Consider the following 23,884-nt stretch of genomic DNA (forward strand, 5'->3'; position numbering starts at 1 on the left):
CTCAGTACCTGTTGTATTTTGCGTGTACCATGTAACTTCACCTAAAACTTAGATAAATTATAAGAAATTACCTTACGTTTTTTTTGTCTTGGCTGAAATTTGAAATGTTCATAATTTTCAAATTAGATGCCATTATAATAGCACATTTTCTTTGGGGGGATAATCTTCAATAGATTAACCAGAAAGAGAAGCTTCTGTTCTTCTGTTTTACAGAGCTGAAAAGTCCAATTAAACAAAAAAGTCGTAAATCACTTATTTTCTTAATGAAATAATGATTAAATTAAGGGGGGACGTCAAAAAAATCCCAGGTTGGCAATTGGTGAGATTCTGACTAGACCCAACGAATCAGAGGACTTTAATAATTTTTTAATTAATTCAAATTAGTTAAATGAACAAGGAAAAAGTTAAATGGAGCAATGGAGTTCATGCATGGAAAGATACCTTAGAAAAAGATGGATTAATCATTTGATGAAAGGTTAGTAAAAATCAAGTTTATGGGGTTTAATAATATATTTCTGCTTTGCAGCCTTATCTTGTTTTAATAAGAAAGATTCTTTCAAAAATGATCTTCTTTTGTTTTTTATTGTTATAATAATATTTTTTAAAATAATGATGTTTGAACCAGCTTACGTGCATGTAAATTGTTTCATCGAATATTTGCTATTTTTCACTAGTATTATATTTGTTATATCTGTCCATTAAAGTTTAAATGGAGGAAAAAATAGCTTAGTATTTTAGGAGTGGACATAGTTTGGGTAAATCCGAAATCTGAATTTATTAGATTTTTGGATTATAGATCGAATTTTGGATTTAATTTTAAAAATTTTTGATTTCAGATTGGATATTGGATTTGATACTTCAGATTTCTGGATATCCGAAAATCCGAAATTTTTATACTTTATATTTAGTCCATTATTCATATACAAATATTAATAAGTTCAATACCCTACCCATTTGATATTATCTCATATATTTAATATTAATTATTAAGGTACTGTTAGAATACTTTCTATTTGGACATGATTTTACTGTTGCTACTTATTATCGGTCGTATTAATGTCTCTATTCTATTTTTTTAATATAATAATTCCATTACTTGAATACTATATTTGGATGATTGCGGCAAGAATGAGTAAAACTTTTCCGGCAATTTAACATGAGTACTTCATTTGGATCATTTTTGTAAAAAGTAGAAGTATCTCAACTTATACACTCAAAATTGAAAATTCATAATATCCAAACCGATAAATCTGAAACCGAACTTAAAAAATTTGATCCAATCCGAACTTATTTGGATTGTCTTTGCTTCAATCCGAAAAGCGAAAATCCAAATCGAAAGTCGCATATCCAATCTGAACTGCCCCTATAGTATTTTTTGTGTCGCGTTAGAATTTGGACTCAGATCTTTAATATTTACACCCACCTTATTTACCACGAGGCTACGTCCGAATTAACAATCACACAACATTTTGCTAATAATACTTCAAGATATTAAGGCGGACAGACTTGTCCCCAGCCATAAAAAGAAATTTTTGAAAAAGAAGAAAACAACAATCATGTAGGGAGATGCTTTTGGAAGTCGAATATTTAACCTAATCCCCTATTATTAGGGTTATTTAGATCTGTGTTCACACTTTAACTATATATAAAATAATTGCATTATTAATTTCCAAGGTTAGATTACTATTTTAAAGGTAATTTTCAAGATGATTTCCAGGCAGAACTTTGATGTCTTGTTCTTAGTCTACACTCTCCTTGTCTGAATAAGATAAATAACATGTGTGCATTTTAATTCTACTTTTCTTTTTCCAATCTAACATCCAAAGACTTCAAAATAATTCTGAAAAATTATAAATCAGCAATAATATATTTCGCATCAATTGATTTAAAATCTTGAATCCATATCTGTCTATATATTTTACTATTTCTCCATCATGCTAATTAGCTGATATAATCTTGAAAATTATGTAGAATTTAGACGTTGTGAGTTTTGAAATGTACTCCCTCCGGTTCACAATAAGTGTCCAATTTGTTTTTAACACGCTCATTAAGAAAATACTAAACTCTATACAAAAATACCTACTACGACTAAACTACCCCTAATTAAACATTTAATGTGAGGAGTAAGAAATTTTTTTAGGGATATGTACATAGGGGTTATTTTGTAAAAACAAATTGAATTCCTTTTTGATTATATAACTGGACACTTATTTTGAACCAAAATAAAAAAGCAAATTAGACACTTATTGTGAACCGGAGGGAGTATATCTAACTCTATTTATATTTTACACATATATACAGTTCTTGACGCCATAACACTAAATTTTGTTGAATACATAAAGACATTGTTCATTAGGTCATAAGCTATTTCATGAGCGCGTCATAAAGCTCAAAAAACAAAAAAGAGCAAAGGTAAGTGGTTTCTTTGCTTCGAGTCATTTTTCTAATTTATTACCATTACTACCAAAAAAATTAACTTAATTGGCAAACTTACAAAGTAAATTGAACCTAGATAAGTTTGTGCTTTTATATGCAGATGAGTTAGATTAGTGAAAAAGATGTTTTAGAAGAGAAATTATTTCCTTGCACGTTTCAAACATTATGCCAATTTGGCAATTGACTTTCTTGGTAACTCAAAATGGGTACAACTATTACAGAGCAAATGTCCAAGCAATTTGGTAAATGAACTGTGTCATTAGGATTTCAACACGTAAAATTGGTTAATATTAAACGATCAAATGGTAGTGTGACATGTGGAAACCGGAGATAGGCAGAAGACAAATCGAATAAGAACTAAAGACCGGAGACAACAGCTGCAGTTGGTATCGGGATTGACCCCTAAGGATGCATAATCAATGAGAGCGGGTCGAATGTTTGTCACCAGATGACATTTAATGAGGAATATTTCCTAGTATTCAATAGGCAGCCGTGCAAAGAATTTTGTTATTCATGGACTGTCGTTACACATTCATCAATGACTCTCTTTATTGTCATTTAGGAGGGACTAGATCCTAGGATCTTGTTTCCTAAGTATAGTTATAAATAGTGACTTCAATAACCATTGCAGAAATACGAAATCTTTGGAAAAACTTATGCTACATTCCATTCTCAAGCTAAATAATACAACTTTACTTTCTGCTTTATATTGTTATTACTTCTATCCTTGGAGGCATCGCTCCTGGAGCCAAATCTGCCATTTCCTGTAATCTTTACGCCAAGTCTTGTCTTTAATCTTATTATTTATCATTTTTGGATCAAATTGGTTTGCTTGTTTATAAACCACATAACAAATTTAAATGTATCATTTTACGGATAAATAAATATATTGTCTACAAATGTGGATTAAAGATTTTAAGTTAAAAAACGGGAGTATCACGCATTAGTTATGATTATTATTATTTTTATTATTTTGGTAACAAGTTGTGCACATTTGTATAATTATACTTTTTCGAAAAAAGTTTCAGCCTCGCGGCACTCAGGTCCTACAAAATCTCACACACACAGACACACAAATATTTTTGAAAGATAGCTGAACGTTCTTTTACCAGGACAAACAACTTAATTATGCTCTGTTATTTTGTGGCTTGAATTATTTCCTTGTATTTTTAGGAAACCCATAATCCCTATAGGTTTAAAAAATTCATTGTCCTAATAGATTTGGGAAAGAAAAAGTTATATTCCTTATCAAATTGGGAAACCTTTCTCTTATAGGTTTGGGACCTTTTTGGGATCTATATATAGGGGTTATAGTTGGGGATTCTAAAGATTGTACTGTGTTTTTCTTCTCTTTCATAATAGAAAACTCTCTCTGGTTTTGCCCCGAGGATTAGGGTTAGCCGAACATTGTTAAATCCTTTTGTTGATTATTCTTCTCTATTTGTTTTGTGTGTGATTATGTGCTAGTTAACCCATGATCTTCCACAACAATTGGTATCAGAGTAAAGTTCGGGTTTCTACATATAATGTAGGGCAAGATGTCCTCTTCATCTTCAACAAAGTACGAATTAGAGAAATTTGACGGGGGTTCTAGTTTCAGTCTATGGAAGATTAGGATGAAATCGTCCTTGGTGTTACAAGGGCTATGGAAGGCAATTGATAAGGATTTTCCTGAAGAGATGAAAGAGACAGAGAAGGCAGACCTAAAGGAGAAGGCTTTGAGTGCGATCTTCATAAGCGTTACAAATAGCGTTCTTTGGAAAATTGCTGAAGAAACTTGTGCAGCAATAGCATGGAGGAAGCTGGAAGATCTGTATTCTAAGAAATCGCTGACAAACCGCCTCTACTTGAAAAAGAGGTTATACTATCTCCGTATGAACGAAGGTACACCTGTTAAAACTCACCTTGATGAGTTTAATTCAATTATAATGGACCTGAAAAATGTGGATATCAAAATTGAGAGTGAGGATCAGGACTTGATTGTATTATGTTCTTTACTACCATCTTATGATACATTTGCTGATATGCTGATGCATGGGAAAGACAATATTTCGCTCGAAAAGTTTAGTAATGCTCTAAAATTTAAAGAGTTGAAAAAGAGCTTTTCGGATAGCAGAATTGAGGGTGAGGGTCTTGTGAGTAGAGGAAGAACACAACAAACAGACTTTAACAGGAAAATGTCAACCGCCAGATCAAAGTCTAGAGTAAGGAAGCAGAACTGCTATGAGTGCGGGGAGCAAGGTCACTACAAGAGAGATTGTCCCGAGTTGAAATAGAAAAGAGGAAAGCAGAAAAGAGATAATTCGGAAATGTTGTTGACACTGGCAATAATTCTGATGATAGTGATTATGTAGGGGAAGGTTGTGCCGTGAGTTCTAGTCATGGGTAGAATTCCTGGGTTCTTGATTCTGGTGCTACTTTTCACATGTGTCCACATAAGAATTGGTTTGCATCTTACAAGTAGATCAGTGGGACTGTCTACATGGGAGATGATAATCCATTACCAGTAGAGGGGATTGGTAACATCAGATTGAGAATGTTCGATGGAATTATCAGAAACATTGAGTGTTGGCATGTTCCTCGGATAAAGAGAAATTTGATTTCTCTTTTGTCTTTGGATGATCAAGGGTATAAATTTTACTCTGAGAATGGAATACTTAAAGTATGTAAAGGATCCATGGTACTCATGAGGGTATATTCTAAATTGTATCATCTTCATGCTAGTGTAGTTGAAAGGGAAGCTGTTGTAGCTTCTTGGAAAAGTGATCTAAATCAGTCTCAGTTGTAGCACTTGAGACTTGGCCATATGAGTGATAATGGATTATCTTTGTTGAGTAAGCAGAATTTGTTCAATGGGTACAAAAATTAAGTTTTAAATTTTTGTAAGCACTGCATGTTTGGTAAACAGATAAGGGTAAAGTTTAGCAAGAAGGCCGAGCATAAGTTTAGAGACAAGTTAGATTATATACATTCAGACTTGTGGGGTCCAAACAGAGTTCCATCCAAGAGTGGTGCCAAGTATTTTATGGCTTTGATTGATGATTATTCAAGGATGGTGTGGGTGTATTTTTTGAAAATAAAAAAGATGAGGCATTTTCGATATTTGTTAAATGGAAGATGATGGTTGAGAGGCAGATGGAAAGAAAAGTTAAACGTCTTCGAACTGACAATGGGTTAGAATTTTGCAATCTGAGTTCGATAATTTCTGCAGTAGAGAGGGCATAGCGAGCCACCACACTTGTGTTTGAACACCACAATAAAATGGTGTTGCAAAACATATGAACAGAACGCTTTGTGATAGGGCACGAAGCATGCTTTCACACTCATATGTTAGCAAGGATTTTTGGGCTGAAGAAATCAATACAACTTATTATTTGGTCAATAGATCTCAATCCATAGCTATTGAGTTCAAAACTCCTTTTAAGGTATGGTCCGGTTCTCCTGCTGATTATTCAAATTTAAGGATACTTAGTTGTCCTGCTTATGCTCATGTAAGGGATAGAAAACTTGAGTCGAGGCCAAAGAAGTGCATAATTTTAGGGTATGCAACTGGAATAAAAGGTTATAAGTTGTGGTGCACAGATCAAAAGACTCCAGGGCTAATTATCAGTAGGGATGTAAAATTCAATGAATCTACCTCACTAGACAGTCATAGGTAAAAGGCAATAGCAGAAACAGATCGTGGTGTCAGTGACCGCATAAAGCTAGAAATTGAATCTCCGCTAGCTCAGCCCAGTAGTTCTAAAGTAGAGAAAGTGGGAGAGGTGCAAAATATTGATCAAGATGCTATTGTTGATGCACATGCGATTATATAGCATTGCAACAGGCAGAAAGAAGAGAGTAATCAATCCACCACAAAGGTTTGCAGACGTAGCTAATGGTAATTTTCCTGGATGTGCAAATTTTGTGGAGTTTGTTCTGTCACTTGCAGAGACCATTAATGCACTTGAGCCTAAGCTATAAAGAAGCTATTTCTAGTCCAGAAGCAGATCAGTGGGTTGGTGCTATGAGTGAAGAAATTGAGTCTCTTCATAAGAATCAGACATGGAAGGTTTTTCCATTGCCAAATGGACAGAAGGTACTAGGCTGGAAATGGATTTTCAAAAGAAAAGAGGGCAATCCAGGGGTTGAAACATCAAGGTATAAGGCAAGATTAGTAGCTAAAGATTTTACACAGAGGGAGGGATAGATTACAATAAAGTGTTCTCTCCAGTGGTAAAGCATAGCTCTATTAGGGTCTTACTGGCTTTGGTGGCTCTTCATGACTTAGAGCTAGAGCAATTATATGTGAAAACTGCATTCTAGCATGGTGAGTTGGATAAGCAGATTTATATAAGTCAACCCGAGGGATTCATTACTCAGGATAAGAATATGTTTGCTTGCTTAAGAAATCTTTATATGGTCTAAAACAGTCACCTAGGCAGTGGTATAAAAGATTTGATACATTCATGATTCAAAATGCATTTTCTCGAAGTGCATGTGATAGTTGTGTGTATTACAAAACGTTTGAAGATGGTTCTAGTATATATTTGTTGTTATATGTGGGCGACATACTTATTGTTGCTAAAAGCATGTCACATATTACACGGTTGAAGAAGCAGCTAGGTGAGGAGTTTGAGATGAAGGATTTGGGTGCTGCAAAGAAGATATTGGGGATGGAGATTACTCGAGATAGAAGGGTTGGAAAGTTGATGTTGTCCCACGGTCCTATATTGAGAAGGTCCTCAAAAAATTTAATATGACAGGTGCTAAATCTGTGTCTGTTCCTTTTGCTTCCCATTTCAAGTTGTCTGCAGACATGTCACCAAAAACAGACGAGAAGATGAAGTAGATGTTTAATGTTTCATATTCGAGTGTCGTAGGTAGCATTATATATGTTACGGTTTGCACTCGCCTTGACATTTCACATATTGTTAGTGTTGTGAGTAGATACATGGCGTGTCCTGGTAAAGAACATTGGCAGGCGATAACTGTATCTTGAGATACTTGAAGAGTACTGCAAATGTAGGCTTGACTTTTACAAAGATAAGTTGAGTGAATCCTTAGTTGGCTATGTTGATTCAGATTATGCAGGGGACTTAGATAAGAGAAAATCTCTGACAGGTTATGTTTTTACTCTTTCTGGTAGTGTCATTAGTTGGAAGGCGACTTTGTAGTCTGTCGTTGCTTTATCTACCACAGAAGCCGAGTATATGGGAATTATGGAAGCAGTGAAAGAGGCTACTTGGCTACAAGGCTTGATAAGTGATCTTGGACTAGCTTAGAAGAAGACACCATTATTTTGTGACAACCAGAGTGCCATTCATCTTACTAAGAATCAGATGTTTCATGATCGGACGAAGCATATTGAAGTCAAACATCACTTTATTCGAGACATTATATCAAAAGGAGTTGTTAATGTGGAGAAAGTATCTACATATGATAATCCGGCTGATATGATGACCAAGGCAGTCCAGACCAACAAGTTTAGGCATTGTCTAGACTTGATTGGTGCGTGCAGTACTCAATAGAGTCCTCATGAGGGCTGAGGGAAAGGTAGAGAGACGTTGTTCCTGTTAATGAAGAGAATTCAAGCCAAGGGGAAGAATTATTATTTTGTGGCTTGAATTATTTCCTTGTATTTTTAGGAAACCCATAATCCCTATAGGTTTAGGAAAACTCATTGTCCTAATAAATTTGGGAAAGGAAAAACTATTATCCTTGTCAAATTGGGAAACTTTTCTCTTATAGGCTTGAGATATTTTTGGGATTTATATATAGGGGGTTGTAGTTGGGGATTCTAAAGATCGTACTGTATTTTTCTTCTCATTCATAGTGGAAAACTCTCTGCTTTTGCCCCGAGGATTAGGCTTAGCCGAACCCCATTAAATCCTTGTGTTGATTTTTCTTCTCTATTTGATTTGTGTGTAATTGTGTGCTAGTTAACCCACGATCTTCCGCAACATGCTCGGTTTTAGCCGAACTCATTAGCTTTAGTCCAAACCTAATATTTATCTTAAAAAATCTATTAAATATGTATCAACTATTAATTTAGAACCTACTAAATTAAATAAACACTAATCCCAAATCAATAAGTTTCAAATCTTGATTCCGCCCTTGGTCGTGTGATAGTGTTTGCACAATGCTAGTAAAGTGTCAAATGACGTACATCAGACATACATGTTAATACCTTCTTGTACATTTAGTTAGTTCTTAAAAAGACGTTTTGTTACATGGTCATAATCATGTGCCAAACTCTGATAATGGTTTTCATACAAGGAAAAAAGCTTAGAGTCTCCGCAAATTGGACACGAGATTAAAGTGAAAAATGACAAGCAAAAAGAAGTGAAGTCTTTATCAAGAAAAGAATGTTTAGACTTTAGACAGATAAAGGTGAATAGACACTGACGCAAATTTGATGTTTTTTTGTAGGACACAAAGTTAGGACTCAAAAAAAATACAACTGAATGACCAAATGGTTGGTCTCCTCAACACCCATTTCGCATCCTTTCTAGTTAAGATGAAATTTTACGTTACATTAAGTGCATCAGAGCAGCAAAAGAACCCCTAGATTTTTTATATTCTTACTAAAGTACACTTGAGACTCAACCAATTTTGAAAGAAAGAGCCGCTAAAATCAGTTTTGAGGACCCCATAACATAAAAAAGTCGTGGAGTTCATAAGCTCCTTTAAAGATAGGGAACTTCTTGTTATAGTAACAAAAAACTGTGCAAGTAAAGGTCGACGACGTGTATTTTATCGAATATTGATATTGATCTAGAATCAGCATATTATATAGAAAAATATACTTGAACTTAAAAAACGTTAAAATGGTGGATGAGAAGAGGTAGCAGAAAATGTGATCTAATCGACCACATTTCATATACATACATAATATGTATATATATATATTACTTCACACTCATTAATTTTAAATTTTGGATCATCGCGTTGTTAGTACAAGTTTGATACGTAAATGTAAAAAGACGTTCTCAAATTTAGAATATGCCAAGCCTAAGGAGGAAGGGGGGACGATCAAAATTCAAAGTTATTATTACTTGATTTACCAACAGGTAACAAAGAGCAATAATGGTGTACAACTAGTAAGATAGTGTAGTTGGAAGATCATTTGATCTCTGTCAATGTCATTCCATCTTTTCCAAGTTAAAGTGGTTGTTAGCATTCACTCATGGTCGCGTTTCCTCGTTTGATGCACGACAAGTTATATCACTTACTACAAGTTTTGCAACCACTAATTTGTACTTAAGCTGATATTTTGGACATCTTGAATTCCACTAATACTGAGGTAAAAGAATATTACTAATCCAAGGCCAAGGGCCACACTTAGTTCTAACTCTAGTTTGATCTTGCTTAGAAGTTAAACAGCAACAACAAACCCAGTGTATTGCCATAAACAAAGTCTGAGGACGATAGTATGTACGCAGACCTTACTCGTACCTCATAAAGATAGAAAGACAGTTCCCAATAGACCCTCGGCTCAAGGATCTTGGTTAGAAGTTGGAAAAAAAAATATCTGAAGGCCTAACAGTATTTGCAACACATGAAACTCACTAAAAAAAAGTTTGAAAGTCAAAGATTTATGAGTGAGAATCAATATTTACTTAAAATGCTCTCAGATGTTTCAGTATTTACAACAATAACATATCCAATGTGATACTATGAATAAGGTATGAGAAGGGTAGAGAGTACACAGACGACTCAAGAAAAGCATTTTCAAAACAAGTTTGAAAATACAAGAGTAAAGAAGCTATGAACCAAGTTTCAGTATTTGCAACAACTAATTACCACCTACCTGATGTGCAAACTGGCTATTTAAAAGATGCTGGAAAACACAATTTCTATAATTTATAGTAGTTAAAAATATGCCAAAAAATATTCAGAAGAAACTGAAACAACTAATCAACGACAACAATAACAGATTGAAGTCCAGGCATCAACGTCAACTCATGGTAAGATTAAAGAATACTGCATATAGAAAAATATCCTCACAAAACCAAGTTGTTGATTAACAGGTAAAAATGAAAAACATATAAATTAGTCTCAAAAATCTAAGAGCTTCAATTAAGCAGCTCCACCAGCTCCAGCCTTGCCCTTCTTCTTCTGTAGCTTCTTCATATAGAACTCAAGTTCTTTGCCCTCCAAGATATACCTGTCAATCGCAATCAAATATCATCACTTGAGTGGAATAGATGCAAAAACATTGTCATAGGTCTTGGGCCGGGAAGCAGGGTTGTTAAGGCGGAACTTACCCATCAGCTCTGCCACACTGACCGGGCCGAGATGAGATGCAGGCCAAGAGCCTACCAGCACCAAATTGTTCTTCAAGGTGAGCATCAAGTTGGCGATCCTTCTGGCGCTTCTCAAGTTTTCGGGCTACATGGTTGCTCTTCTTAGTTTCCTCTGCAGCAGCAGCAGCACCTTCTCCCTCCTGCCATTGTCAACCAAAGAAAAGTCATCAATATATGAGGTAAAGAAGGCATCACTACTTAAACATCACTTTGGACATTCAGATTCCCAACATATGGAAATGCAAGGATACTGCTATGAAAGTTGAATAAAATAGTTGCTGGAGTTTAACACTTGTAGGTAAAGTGGGTAAACCAGTAGTTGGTAAATTAAGAAAAATATCTTCATGTAGATACAGCAGAATGTAACTGAGCAGGGATCAAACAATATGAAAGACAGCCTTTGCTCGCTGCATTGTAAGAGGTCAAGAGTATCCTCAATAAGACCTATTTTTTCCCTTACACTTGTACATTTTCTATCTCTCTCTTTTCTCAATCTTGGGCAAGTTATTTCTGATCATAAAATCATGCGCAAACACGACACTATGTCAAAGCAAGTCACAGATCATGGTCACCAGTAATAACTTGCATGTCATGACGAATTATGATTGATTAGCAAAATGAAAGAGCTGTAGAAGCCAGATAGCAAGGAATCAACAACTACTAGTTAAATGATGATAATCAGGTATTGAAGTAAGATAACAAATTTTGGGTACCTCGGCAGTTTCTTTCTTAGCAGCCCCCTTCTTCTTCCTACCAATGTCAACACCGTAGTGCTGGAGGTACCACTGTTTAAAAGGTGCTGCATCAACCTGAACGATTGCACTCTTAACTAGAGTTTGTGTGCGAACAAGTTCATTGTTGGAGGCATTGTAGACCACATCAAGGATACGAGTCTTACGGGTGGTTGCTTCACTACCCCATGAATAGTTTCCTGTATCCAATCTCAGTGCTCTCCATTTCACATTGCCACCACGAACACGAATTCGTCTGACTGTCTTGTTACTTGAGATCTTAGTATTCGCAGGTTGACGGCCAAGCTCGTACCTTTAACAATAAGAAAAACAGATTCACACAAATTAGCAGTGTGCCCAGATTGCTGTGAGTCTTTCCTCTACAACATCATGTTGCAATAACATAGTTTATCAGATTTTTTTTTCACATCAGCTCTGCTAAGGGTACATTTCATAGCAGTCATTATGTTATAACTATTTATGTCCTTTATTTTGCTTCCCTATAGATATCAGTTATCACCCTTCTTTGTTTTATTATACCAAATCAACCAAAAGACCATTCAATCAATCTCTTTTACTGCACTAATTAGTTTTGACATGGATTTACAAATCAATTTTGCTCCATTATCTTACTTTATCTAATAATTGTTCCTATCGTCGACCCCAACTAATTTGGATGACACGTAGTTGGTTGTTTGATTGATATAGATCTCCCAAAAGATTCTTGAGAAGTAGAAAATATACAGAACTACTATTGCTATGCAGTAGAGATACATAAATCATGAGCAGCAAAGCATATTATTCCTTACCCTGGTAAGATTACCAATAAATCACTAAATCATGAGCAACAAAGTAGTAATTGCTGTTTCTAATCACTAATTAGAAACAGCAATAACCACTTCTACCTTAGAAACAACAAATACGAATAGGAAGGAATATGACTGTTGCCGGAAATGGAGTCATTTTCTGCACCAAAATGGAAAAATGACTTTCTCACTTATGCATGGAAACCATTTCTCTTTACCACAATCCCAACATTTACTCCATATCATTTGCTCCAACTAACACTCAATTATCATTATCAATCAATACAACTCAAAAAATTCCGTCCAAACACTATCCTATTTCACTGAAAAAGCATTTCCTTCGTGCCAAACACATCCTAAGCAGACAGAGACCTACATTAATTGGACTAGTTTACGCATTGTGTTCATAACCGTAGGGTTAAATGCAGCTTTTTCGCTAAATATACGAACTTAGAACCGAAAATGAAAGATCCGTGTAACAGAGATAGAGACAGATAATTAGGAAAAAGAAAAAGGCAGCAGAACCAACTTTCGCTTCTTCCTCCAAGCTTTCTTCTTGCCACCAGTGGCACGTCTTTTGTGCATAGAATCTCGTGAGATACCTTCAAATCCATAAATAACGTAAAATTAATAAAACCGTCTCTTTTTTAAGGCAAATTGTAAATTATAGTAGAGAAGGGAGGAGCAGGTTCAGATTCATACCCATGGTTGCTGAGAGCTAAAAGCAGCCAAGAGACACTCCCTCACAACTCTCTTCTACTTCGAACGAGCGCACTAAAACCCTAACGTTTTGAATGGACAAGTGTAGGCCATAATATTTGGGCTGGGCTGGGCTGAACTTCTATCATTCTTGGGCTTTTCAATATTGGTCATGTATCTTGCATCTCTGTACCAGACAAAAGTTTCATATAGGAATTTTTACCTCCGGTAGCAAATGTTAACACCTTATTTATTTTAAATAAATACCATTTAAAAAAATATATTCTATAGATATCTTTTAATGTTTATAGCAAAATATCTGATTTTGGTTACCTCCTATCCTTAAGCCACTAAATACGTTATTCAGTTACATTATTTTCTTTCTCCCTCTACTTTGATACATGCCATTTTCTTCCCCCGTTCCCTGAAAACACGATGCTCAATCTCAAAATTCCTCTCACCCACATCACTTATCACTAGTCACAAACGGTGATTTTGCCTTCTCTTTATTCTTATGGTAAGCTGCTGAGAATGGGTATATTAAGGATTTAATTAGTTGAAACTCATTGTTCCTGAAGAATCTATCGATGGCCTAGGTTCTTACTTTAACCTATGGGTGTTTAACGGGCTAACTAGGCCGGGCCGGGCCTCCCTTTTTTGAACCCGTATGGGTTACGGTCCGGGCCGGTTCCGGGTTGGTTCTTAACGGGTTTAATGGGTTCGGGTTCAACCGGATAAAAACTAAACCGTACGGGTTACGGGTTGAGAGGGTCGGGCCGGTCCGGGTTTAGTGTAATTTTATTTTATTTTTTTTGAAATTTTGTATAAATATTGCAATAAGTGCATTACAAAGTACTAACATAAAGAATACAAGGAAGATGGGGAAAAAATGCACTTATTGCAAGTGCTACTTTTATTTCTTAATTCAAATTTCAAAGTTTCAAACTTACAAATTGAAAGGTTTACATTTTTTTCAACAAGTAAAATAGTAAATTCAAAGGTTTTGCATTGCCTTAGTAAGTTCATCATAATCAATATGAACCGATTGACCTTCTTCTGGAGTGTTAAATTCGGATGGGTTTCCATGTGTTAATATATCTCCAAGTTCCTCGTCTTCTGGGCTATCAACATCTTCACGTCCTTGATTTCTTCGTTCTGATCTAATCCAATCTCTGAAACATACTAAAACTTCCAAAGCATTGCTTCCCAATGAGTGGCGGGTGTCTCTAAGTTGTTGTCTTGCTTGGCTAAATGCACTCTCCGATGCAACAGTAGAAATTGGTACATTCAGCACGTCGCTAGCCATAGCGAAAAGAACAGAAAATTGCTTTTCATTCTCATGCCACCATCCCAACGGTGAAAATTCCTTTGTGCGAGGCTCTTTTTGCTTCTGCAAGTAGAATTGAAGTTCATCAATGTTCCTGCTACTGGTTTGAGTGTTAGAAAATGTAGAAAAAATATTAAAACTATCAAGGCCTTCTTCATCATCCACAGTAGCAGAAGTGGTACAATGCATAGTTGGATTAACATTGCATACATTAAGAGCAGCATCATCAATTACATTTGCATAATAATTATATAATTGTTGTAAATATTCATTTAGCTTGTTCATACAAGTATATAAATCTGGGGTTTCAGTTGGTCCAATCTCCATATAAGTATATAAAGCATTCATTAATTGGTGACAATCAGACATCTTAATAGAAGGATTTAAAACAGCACCAATTAAGTAAATCGGAGGAATTGGAAAGAAATATTTTTTGAATTTTGCTTGCATTTTTTCAACAACATCCCTATATTTTTCTTTCTTTCTTCTTAAATTCAAAGAGTAGAAAAGAAATTTCAGCTATATGTACTAAAGTCATAGTAACAGTAGGGTAATATGCTCTAGAAAACACAACAGTAGTTGTATAAAATTTATGTAAAAATTTAATAACATCATTAATGACCTCCCAAGTACCACTTGTTAGCATACGGTTTGGATCAGTACAATGCGCATTAGCAACTTCAGTTATTGGAAAACTATATTTGTAGCAACATTTTAAAAATATATATGTATAATTCCATCTAGTAACAACTTCGTCTGGCATGAATTTGGGTTTAAGGTTATACTGGACACACTTATTCTTAAATTCCTTTATTCTAGATTGTCTATTATTTTCTTGAATAACACCAACTGCTCTAACATGAGTAATCTCAGTCGAAAATAAATCAAGGCCACTTTTAACAATTAAATTATAAACATGACATGCACACCTAACATGAAAAATTTCCTCAAGAGGCGGTTGCAAATGTAGTTTTAATATTGAAATTGCGGCATTATTGTTAGAAGCATTATCAAAAGACATACACAATACTTTTTGCTTGAGATTATAAAATTCAACAACTTCACAAATAGTACTACTTATAAACGTAGCAGTATGACTCTGATCTTCATCATATTTAAAAGCGATAATACATTTTTGCATACAAGTAGTATCATCTATCCAATGACATGTAATTGTCAAATAATCATTTCCATTAACAACATGGCTAATATCAGAAGTTAGAGAAACTCTACAAGGAAGGTGGCTAAACAAATAATATATGTATGTTTGATATTGTCCATGAAGTCTAAATATATCAGCTCTACAAGTACTTCTAGGGATACCTTTAAATAAAGGATTGTAAATCCTTTGAATATACATAATAAGATATGATGAAGAAGCAAAAGAAAAAGGTAGACAACCCAAAACAATCATTTTTGCTAACTCCTCACGATCCTTCATTTTATCATATTTCACTAGACCTCCAGTAGTAGGGTTAAGAGTTGTTTGATTTCCATCACCATCAGCGCCCCATTCTATGGGATGCTCAGTTCTCATATGTCTACTAAGCGTCTCAGTCCCCCCTAAATTTCCTCCAGTCAAATGTTTAAAATCGCCTTTACAAAGTTTGCATTTAACTCTATCAATACCTTCTATTATTTCAAAAAAATTCCAAACCTTACTTCTTTTTCTACGATTAGAAGTCGGAGCCACAGGTGGTCTACTTCTAGTGTCACGACCACCACCCCTTGTAGCAACCCCAATACTACCAACTCCAACACTAGTAGGTGTAGCTGGTATCTCATCTTCCATTCCTATTTCATTATCTTCTATTCCAAAATCTTCTTGTAATTGTTCATAATCTATATCTAAATTATCATTAGGCGATGATTCGGAAACATGTGTAAATGATAATGGATTATTACTATTACTACCAGATGCTGAAGGACTATCTCTTTTTCTATTTCCCCTACCAGTAACTCTTTTACATGCTCTTTTAGCATCATTAAACATATTGTAAAAATTAAAGTATAAGCTAAAATTAAATATGCAATTAAAATAGTAAATAAGAGAAAGAGTTGGAGGGAGTGCACCGAATTCGCCAATAAATTGAGCACTTGATTAGGCAATCCCGAGGTTACCACGAACAAATGTCAAGAAAGTATTTCAATTTTGAACTTCAATTGTTCAAAGTTCAAACTGTAAGCACATGATTTTTGCCCTATATGAGAATTACTCCCAAAAAATTCAAAATCAAATGATTTTCCTTGGTGTGCAATTTTGTGAGATTTTGTGATATTTTTGGATAATTATTTGTATTTGTCTGTGCATGTTTATTTGTTAAATTAATAAGAAATATAAAAATATGTCGCATTTTGCATGTAGGATTTAATTCTACAATTTGTTAGTGATTAAGTTTGTTTCCAAAAAATGAAAACTACAAAAATAGGCATCTTTTGCATTTTTTAGCATTTAATGTCCAAATATACAATTTTTTGCTTAATTATTACTTAATTGTGCGTTAATTGTTATTGGGAGTTAATTTGCGCTTTTATAACTTAATTTAGTTCTTAATAATAATTTAAGTATTCTTATAATTTAGTTTTAGAAAAATAAAAGAAGAAAAGATAACAAAAATACAAAGAAAAATCGGATTGGGCCACTTCTTCAAATTTCAACCTCAGGCCCAAATAATTGCTCAATCTTCCCCATGACCCGGTCCACTTCAAACCGGGTCGACCCGGTCCACTTCAAACCGGGTCGACCCGGTCCGCCCCATTAACCCAATACCCAACCCCCTTCTTCATTTTTGTGAAAACACAAAACAAAACAAAAAATAAAAAAATAAAAACAAAAAACCCTAAAAACTAAGAAACCATCAGCCCCCCACACCCTTTTTGCTTCTTCTTCTCCAAAAATATCAAACACCCCAAGCATCCATGGCAGCCCCTCTGCCTCCCCACCACTTAAACACCACCATCGTCCAGCCCCGTCACTGCTGCCCCGTCTTCTTCGCGATGTCCTTCACCTCCGGCGACTATGGCTGCCCTTTCTATGCTTTGCTTTCATCTTCGTCGGAGTAACCATCTTTCATCTTCGTCGGAGTAACCAGTCGTCGCTGCTTCACCATAAAAGACCACAAGCAGTCCGCCATGGCTGCTGATACTGCCTTCGACCTCGCCATGATCGGACGCTCCTGCTTCTGCTTGCAACGTCCATGGCTGCTCGAGTTGGAGCTCGACGAACTGTTGTTGCTGCTCACGCAGCTGCTTCAGCTTCCTTCGTCCCCGTCGGCTTCGTCGTCCGCTTCAAGCTCGAACAACCGAACGCACGAACAGCTGCTTCTGTTTCGCGAGTTGCTGCCTCACTTCGTCTTCTTCAAAGCTTGAGCATCGCCATGGCCAAGCCGTCTCCGAGCTGCTGCCTCACCTTCATCTTCTTCGCGTACACGACCAGTCGCCGCTGCTTCGTCTTCTTCAATCGCACCCCAGCTGCTCATGTTCTGCCGCGTCAACTGTGGCTAGTGCTTCGGCATGGCTTCAGTTGCTAATAAGGTTCGAGTTCGTCGTCATTTGGTCGAGGTTTGGTCGAGGTTTGTCGGAACAGTCCGTACATATTTCGTGTCGATCCGGTTAGTAGATTTTGAGTTTTATTTTGTCCGTTAGTTCGTTTTGATATTCTCGAATCTAAGATCGACAAATGTTTGTTTTGTTCATGTCTATCGTTTGAATTAATTAGTTTGTTCATGTGCTTTGTTAAATTAATTTTCAGATTTCAAATGGAAGTTAATTAGTTGTTTTCATGTTTATTTCATGTTTGTATTATTGTTTAGGTAAATATTTGTTAGTTTAATGTTTGTTAGATTCAAATTGAAATTTAATTCAATTTGTTTCATGTTGTTATGTATTTTCCAGAAATTATTAATGTTGTTTGAATCATGTGAATCCGTCATGTTTTGTTGCTTAAAAACAGATTTAGTTCATGTTCATCTTTGTTTGAAGTTCATGTTTAATCCAGTGATTTAATGTGAGTTTATGTTTGTTTTTGATTTGTTGATTTAATTTGAATCATGCGTATTGTTGTTTGTATTGTTGTCTCTTTGCTCATCCATTGATGGTCTAAATTAACCAGGATTGGTTCCCGATATGGTTAATTTATTTCCATTAATTTGGAGTTGTGTTGTTCATCGTGTTCATATGATTTGCTGTTCGGAGATTGTTGAGAAATTGGTCATCTTGGCTATATTTTGGTTAAGTTATGATTAATTGATTGTTTAGAGCTGATGTGGTTAGTTTGATAAATTGCATTGCATTCAGGGGTAAAATGGTAATTGCAATAAGGCCGGAGGGGTATTTTGGTAATTGAACATTATTTTGATTCTTTATGTTAAGCATGGGGGACAAAATATAATGGGGTGAGTTTTTTGATATACTTGTTTAACATAATGGGGAACAAAACATAATGTAGTGGAGGGGAATATTGCATTTGTTTATGTTAAGCATGGGGGACAAAATATAATTGGGTGTGGGTGATATAATTGTTTAACATAATGGGGGACAGGACATAATGTAGTGGAGGGGAATATTGTATTTGTTTATGTTAGGCATGAGGGACAAATTGTAATGGTTTGAGGTTGATGTATTTATTTAATGTAGTGGGGGACAAAGCATGCCATTAAGGAATATTTGGGGCTAGGGTCTTGCTATATATAGAGTCATTCTTGACATTAACGAAGACGAAGATTTAAGAGAGGGAGACTTGAACATTCAAAAAAGACAAGACTTGAGAGAGGAAGATTTAAGAGAGAAGAACTTGAAGATTAAGGGGGACTTAGAGATTATTGGGAGAATATTTTTGAGAGTAATACATTCTGGAAAATTTCAAGAGTGTTAGAGAGTAAAAGAGAAAGACAACTTGAACTTCTACTTGAATAAATTTCGTTTTTCTTTTCTCGAGTGTTATTGAAAATCAGTAAACTACTGCATCTTGTATCCGTCTCTCTTCTGCTTTGATTACAATTGCACTTTGGTATTGCTGAGTTTTCAATCCGTTGCTGGGTTATTCTACTGGTTCTTACTGGTTTGCGGTGTTGCTGGACCTGCTGTTGATGTGTTATTATTGCTGCTGACTTCTCCTTCTTTTGTTCTTGTACTGCCATTTCCAGGTACACATTTGTATACTCTCGGATTGAAGAGAAATGAAATATTAATCAGGCTTTATTCCTGTTGAATCCCTCCTGTTTAGATTTGTGTTTGAATATAATTTTCCTTTCTTTGTATAAAATGTAGTTGATTGATTTAAATGAGTAATGATGTCGCATATGTATAACTTCTTCATTTAATAATGTTAGTTTAAATTAATCAAAGAATAGTTAATCTGTTTTGATATTATGATGTGTCAATCTCACGTTTTAGTATTATTGAATAATAGAATATAGAATGAAAGCAGTTTTTCTTCGTACAAACTCGGTCGCAATTTTCCATTCGCATTAGCCGTAAACTAATAACTAATAAGTTACGTTTTAGCATGTAATTAATTAAGAGATTTTCTTTTATTTTAGAGATGAACTTAATAGAAAATATAGTCACTGTAGGTTTATCCTTTTAAATAAAAATGAGACGAGCCTCGACAAACAAACATGCACAAGCTGCGGGGCCCTCTAAATGTATATATTAAAATACTTAGAATTCGGGACATGCCGTTTAGCGAATTTTACGGCCTTCCCAAAATAACAATACGCTAGTTGCTTTAGGCGCACCTTTAATAATTTAACCTTCTTAAACACGGGTGCATATTGATGTGACCCAAATCCAAATCTCAACGGAGTCAAAATGTATCGACGACCACGGGTGCATTGATTGTGACGTGGTTCGAGATGCATTTTTCACGACGTTGCAATTCTATAAAAATAAATGATAATAATAAAAGTGGTTTAAACTTAATAAAAGCACGTAAGTCATAACATGTATTTAAATCAGATATTTAGCCATTATAACAATTTAAGCGACCGTGCTAGAACCACGGGATTCGAGGGTGCCTAACACCTTCCCTCGGGTCAACAGAATTCCTTACTTAGAATTTCTGGTTCGCAGACTTCATTTGGAAAAGTCGAAAATTTCCTCGATTTGGGATTCAAGATAAACCGGTGACTTGGGACACCAAAAGCCAAACCTTTCCCAAGTGGCGACTCTGAATTAAATAAATAATCCCATTTCGAATATTGTCACTTAAATTGAAAAAACTCCCTCGCGCATTTATCCCTCCGGGGCGGGCGCACAAAAAGGAGGTGTGACACAAACTTCAAATTCCGAATGACAAAACACGATAATTAAATTCAAGAAAAGAGAGCCAAATAAAATTAGATTGAAAACTTGAATTCTTGCAAATTGGAGGATGAGAGAATGAGAGAAATTGAGATTGAGAAATGAGTAATGAGTGAAGAAATGAAGAAGGGGGGGGGGGGTATTTATAGTTTTAGAGAAGGTTAGTTTTGTAAATTGAAAAAGGGTTAAAAAAAAGGCTATTTGTGCAATTTTTCCGTTGGCCAACAGACCAAAACATGTTCTGACCGTTGCCAACGGTCTATGGGGCCCACAAGTCAGAAAAATTTAAAAATTAAAAAAAAAACTAGCCGTTTGAACCGGGCCGGTTAACCCGGTAAGAGTTACTGTTCACTCTACTGGGTTCAACCGGTTCCGGTTACCCGTTTGGGCCAGATGAACCGTGCAAACCCCCCAAACCCCCTACCCAGCCCAACCCAGCCCCCTATTATGGGTATATTAAGGATTTAATTAGTTAAAACTCATTGTTTCTGAAGAATCTATCGATGGCCTAGGTTCTTACTTTAACCGTGTTGGTTCTTATATTCCTCTTTTTCTCATTCAGTATTCTAAGATGCAACATTATCAAAAACGATATGCTACGTCTTGCCGTGATTTTTGCTCGGCTACTGTACAGGATGCGTGAGAACAATGAGATTCAGGATTTTTGCTCGACGACGGATTCATCGGAAATTAGGGTTTGTTCTTGAACAAAGACGACGGAGTTTGGGGCTGAGCAACTTGATTTTCTATTAATATATTTCAATATATTTTCAACGTATCACGCTGTATTTTCATGTATTTCATTGTATTCATTGTCTTTTTTTCATTGTAATTCAATGTATCTCGCTGTATTCCATGTATTTCATTGTATTCACTGTATTGTTTTCCCTGTTTCATCAAATTCAAAGATAATATATCATCTTCAAGAAGCTGCACCGTTGCCAACAAAGGACGAAAACGCCTTTTTTTTTTTAATGTATTTAACTATATTCAATGTAATTAAATAATCTTTTTGAAGATTGCTATATTTTTGGGGTGTTTTTCAGTTGAGAATCTTTTTTATAACTAGAAATACAAAATTTGTGTGTTATAATTGAGTTTGTTGAGTTATATTAGGAGTCTATTATGTTAATTGATTCATTTTTCGTTTAAAAATAGTGTAATCCCCTGTTTCACGCCATGAATACAGTCGAATACACTCGAATACAACAACTGATTAGCTGGACTTCCCTAATTCATGCATATTTTTGCTACTATATTCATGAATACAATAGCTTAAATACATCTAATACATCTTATAACAACAAAAAACATACCTACAATCCGTAATATAGCAAATGATATCTATAGATAGCTAATTACCAATAAAAGATAGTGCTTTATGAAAATTTCTCTTTCATATATATCCTGAGATCTTTACATAAATAACCGGCGATATTTATTATTTACTTTTTCTAGTCATATACATAAATTATATATTGATTATACATAATTATACACATATAATACATAAATTATGAAAATATTATACCTCAATTGGCTATTTTTAGTTTAAATAATTTGATAAACGATTGTTTGGGTTAATTCCTCTTTCTCCTCTCTCTCTTCGTTGGCTTACTGATAAAGACACCCTTCCTCCGTACTATGCACGAAGTTTACGGGAAAAAAATAATTAAAACTTATATTTTAAACACAAGCTATAGAGATTTATAAAATTATAAATTAACTTATTAAGAATAAATTAAGAAGTGATTATTATTTTTTGAATTGCTGTTCCAATCTCTATTCAAATACATTTTCTGATTATTGTAAAAGGAAGTAATGTTTGAATTTGCAATTGAACTATACGAAATTGTCTCACTTTTCTCTCAGTAACAACTAACAATTGGGGTCAAATGAGACCATGCCTACAGCAAAATAACTCAAATTTTCCCTCTGTCCTAATCTAAGTGTCTACTTTCTCTGTAGTAGTTTGTCCTAAGAAGAATATTATAATTTTTAAGAAAATAATTTAACTTTAAACTTCTAAATCCGTTGTTTGAAAGAGGAAAAGGAGTCACTATTTAATAGAATTGGCTTTAGAAACAGTAGAAATAAGGATGCAAACTAGTGTGATAATAAGGTTACATCTTACGATTATGTGTCAATCATGAATTCATTGTACGATCCTAGCCAGAAATATTTTTATTTAGCAATTTGAGCTCCTAACTTGTTGAGTTGCCAATATACTAACATGTAATAAGAAAAGGTGTTTTGCGACTTAAAATTGACGTAAAAAAACTCACTGCTGAATGGAAGTCTCATTGCTGATGAGATCTAGATACTAAGAGGTATCAAGTTTAAATCTTATCCAAGTTGCACGGGGTAACTCTTCTTACTTGCGTACAACTGTTCTAACATTATCATACTCTAAGGAGTCGTTTGGTAGGGTGTATAAGAATAGTGCGGAATAATATGTATTAGTAATGCAAGCATTAGTTATGCAAATATTATTTCTTAACTATTGTTTGGTGTGGTGTATTAAAATTATATGTATTGCATAATTTTTTTAAAAAAAACAGTTGCTTACAAAAATGCCGTCCATATTCTCTAGCTTTAAGAGACTTTAAGGACAATTTTGTCTTTAACCATGCTAAAGCATCATTAAAGCCTTAGTATTATTAATGCCATGGTTTTCTATGCATTACTTATGCATAGGATAATTCCAAGTATGATGTATAACTAATACTTATATACAAGTTGAAAAAAGGTACCAAACAAGGTATTAGTAATGCATAGAGCTAATGCTTGCATTATTTTTTCTAATACCTCCTACCAAACGACCCCTAAAGGCTTACGGTCAAACCTCGCTATAATAGTCTCTTTTGTTCCGAATATTTTTGAATGCTACAGAGAAGTGCTATTATAGAGAAATATATTATATCACAACATAAAAATTGATTTCGGAAAAAACTTAACTTTTATAGTAAAGTGGCTATTATAGAGATCTGCCTGTATTTGATATTATTCCATACGTAAGAATTGTAAAATCTTACATTGCTAATACATTGTATGGCTTGTGGTGCATAATTCTGCATTCTTAAACAGCAATAAGGGGCCTTAGGCTATCTCCAAGGCTGCACCAAATTTTGCACCAAATTCAAATTTAGTATTTTTTTGCTCCAATGAAATATCAAATCTTGCACCATTATAGAGCATGAATAGTGTTGCAACACTATTCATCACACTAAATTTGATTTATTATTATTTTATTCATTTTATTTTTATTTTTTGGACTTTTAATATTGTGTATAT

At 34.8% G+C, this 23,884-nt stretch overlaps 1 protein-coding gene across 1 annotated transcript; it reads right to left on the reverse strand.

Annotated features, from left to right (window-relative positions):
- Window positions 1-10,369: 10,369 nt before the first annotated feature.
- On the reverse strand, window positions 10,370-13,084 carry LOC107820620 (small ribosomal subunit protein eS8). Its single transcript, XM_016646935.2, has 5 exons — window positions 12,964-13,084; window positions 12,791-12,863; window positions 11,438-11,768; window positions 10,686-10,864; window positions 10,370-10,585 (listed from the first exon to the last, which is right to left on the reverse strand). The coding sequence occupies exons 1-5, from the start codon at window positions 12,965-12,967 to the stop codon at window positions 10,498-10,500; spliced, it is 675 nt and encodes a 224-aa protein (XP_016502421.1). The 5' UTR covers window positions 12,968-13,084; the 3' UTR covers window positions 10,370-10,497.
- Between the last annotated feature and the right edge of the window lie 10,800 nt (window positions 13,085-23,884).

Source organism: Nicotiana tabacum, chromosome 8 (genome assembly GCF_000715075.1).
Source record: "Nicotiana tabacum cultivar K326 chromosome 8, ASM71507v2, whole genome shotgun sequence".
NCBI classification, from domain to species: Eukaryota; Viridiplantae; Streptophyta; class Magnoliopsida; order Solanales; family Solanaceae; genus Nicotiana; species Nicotiana tabacum.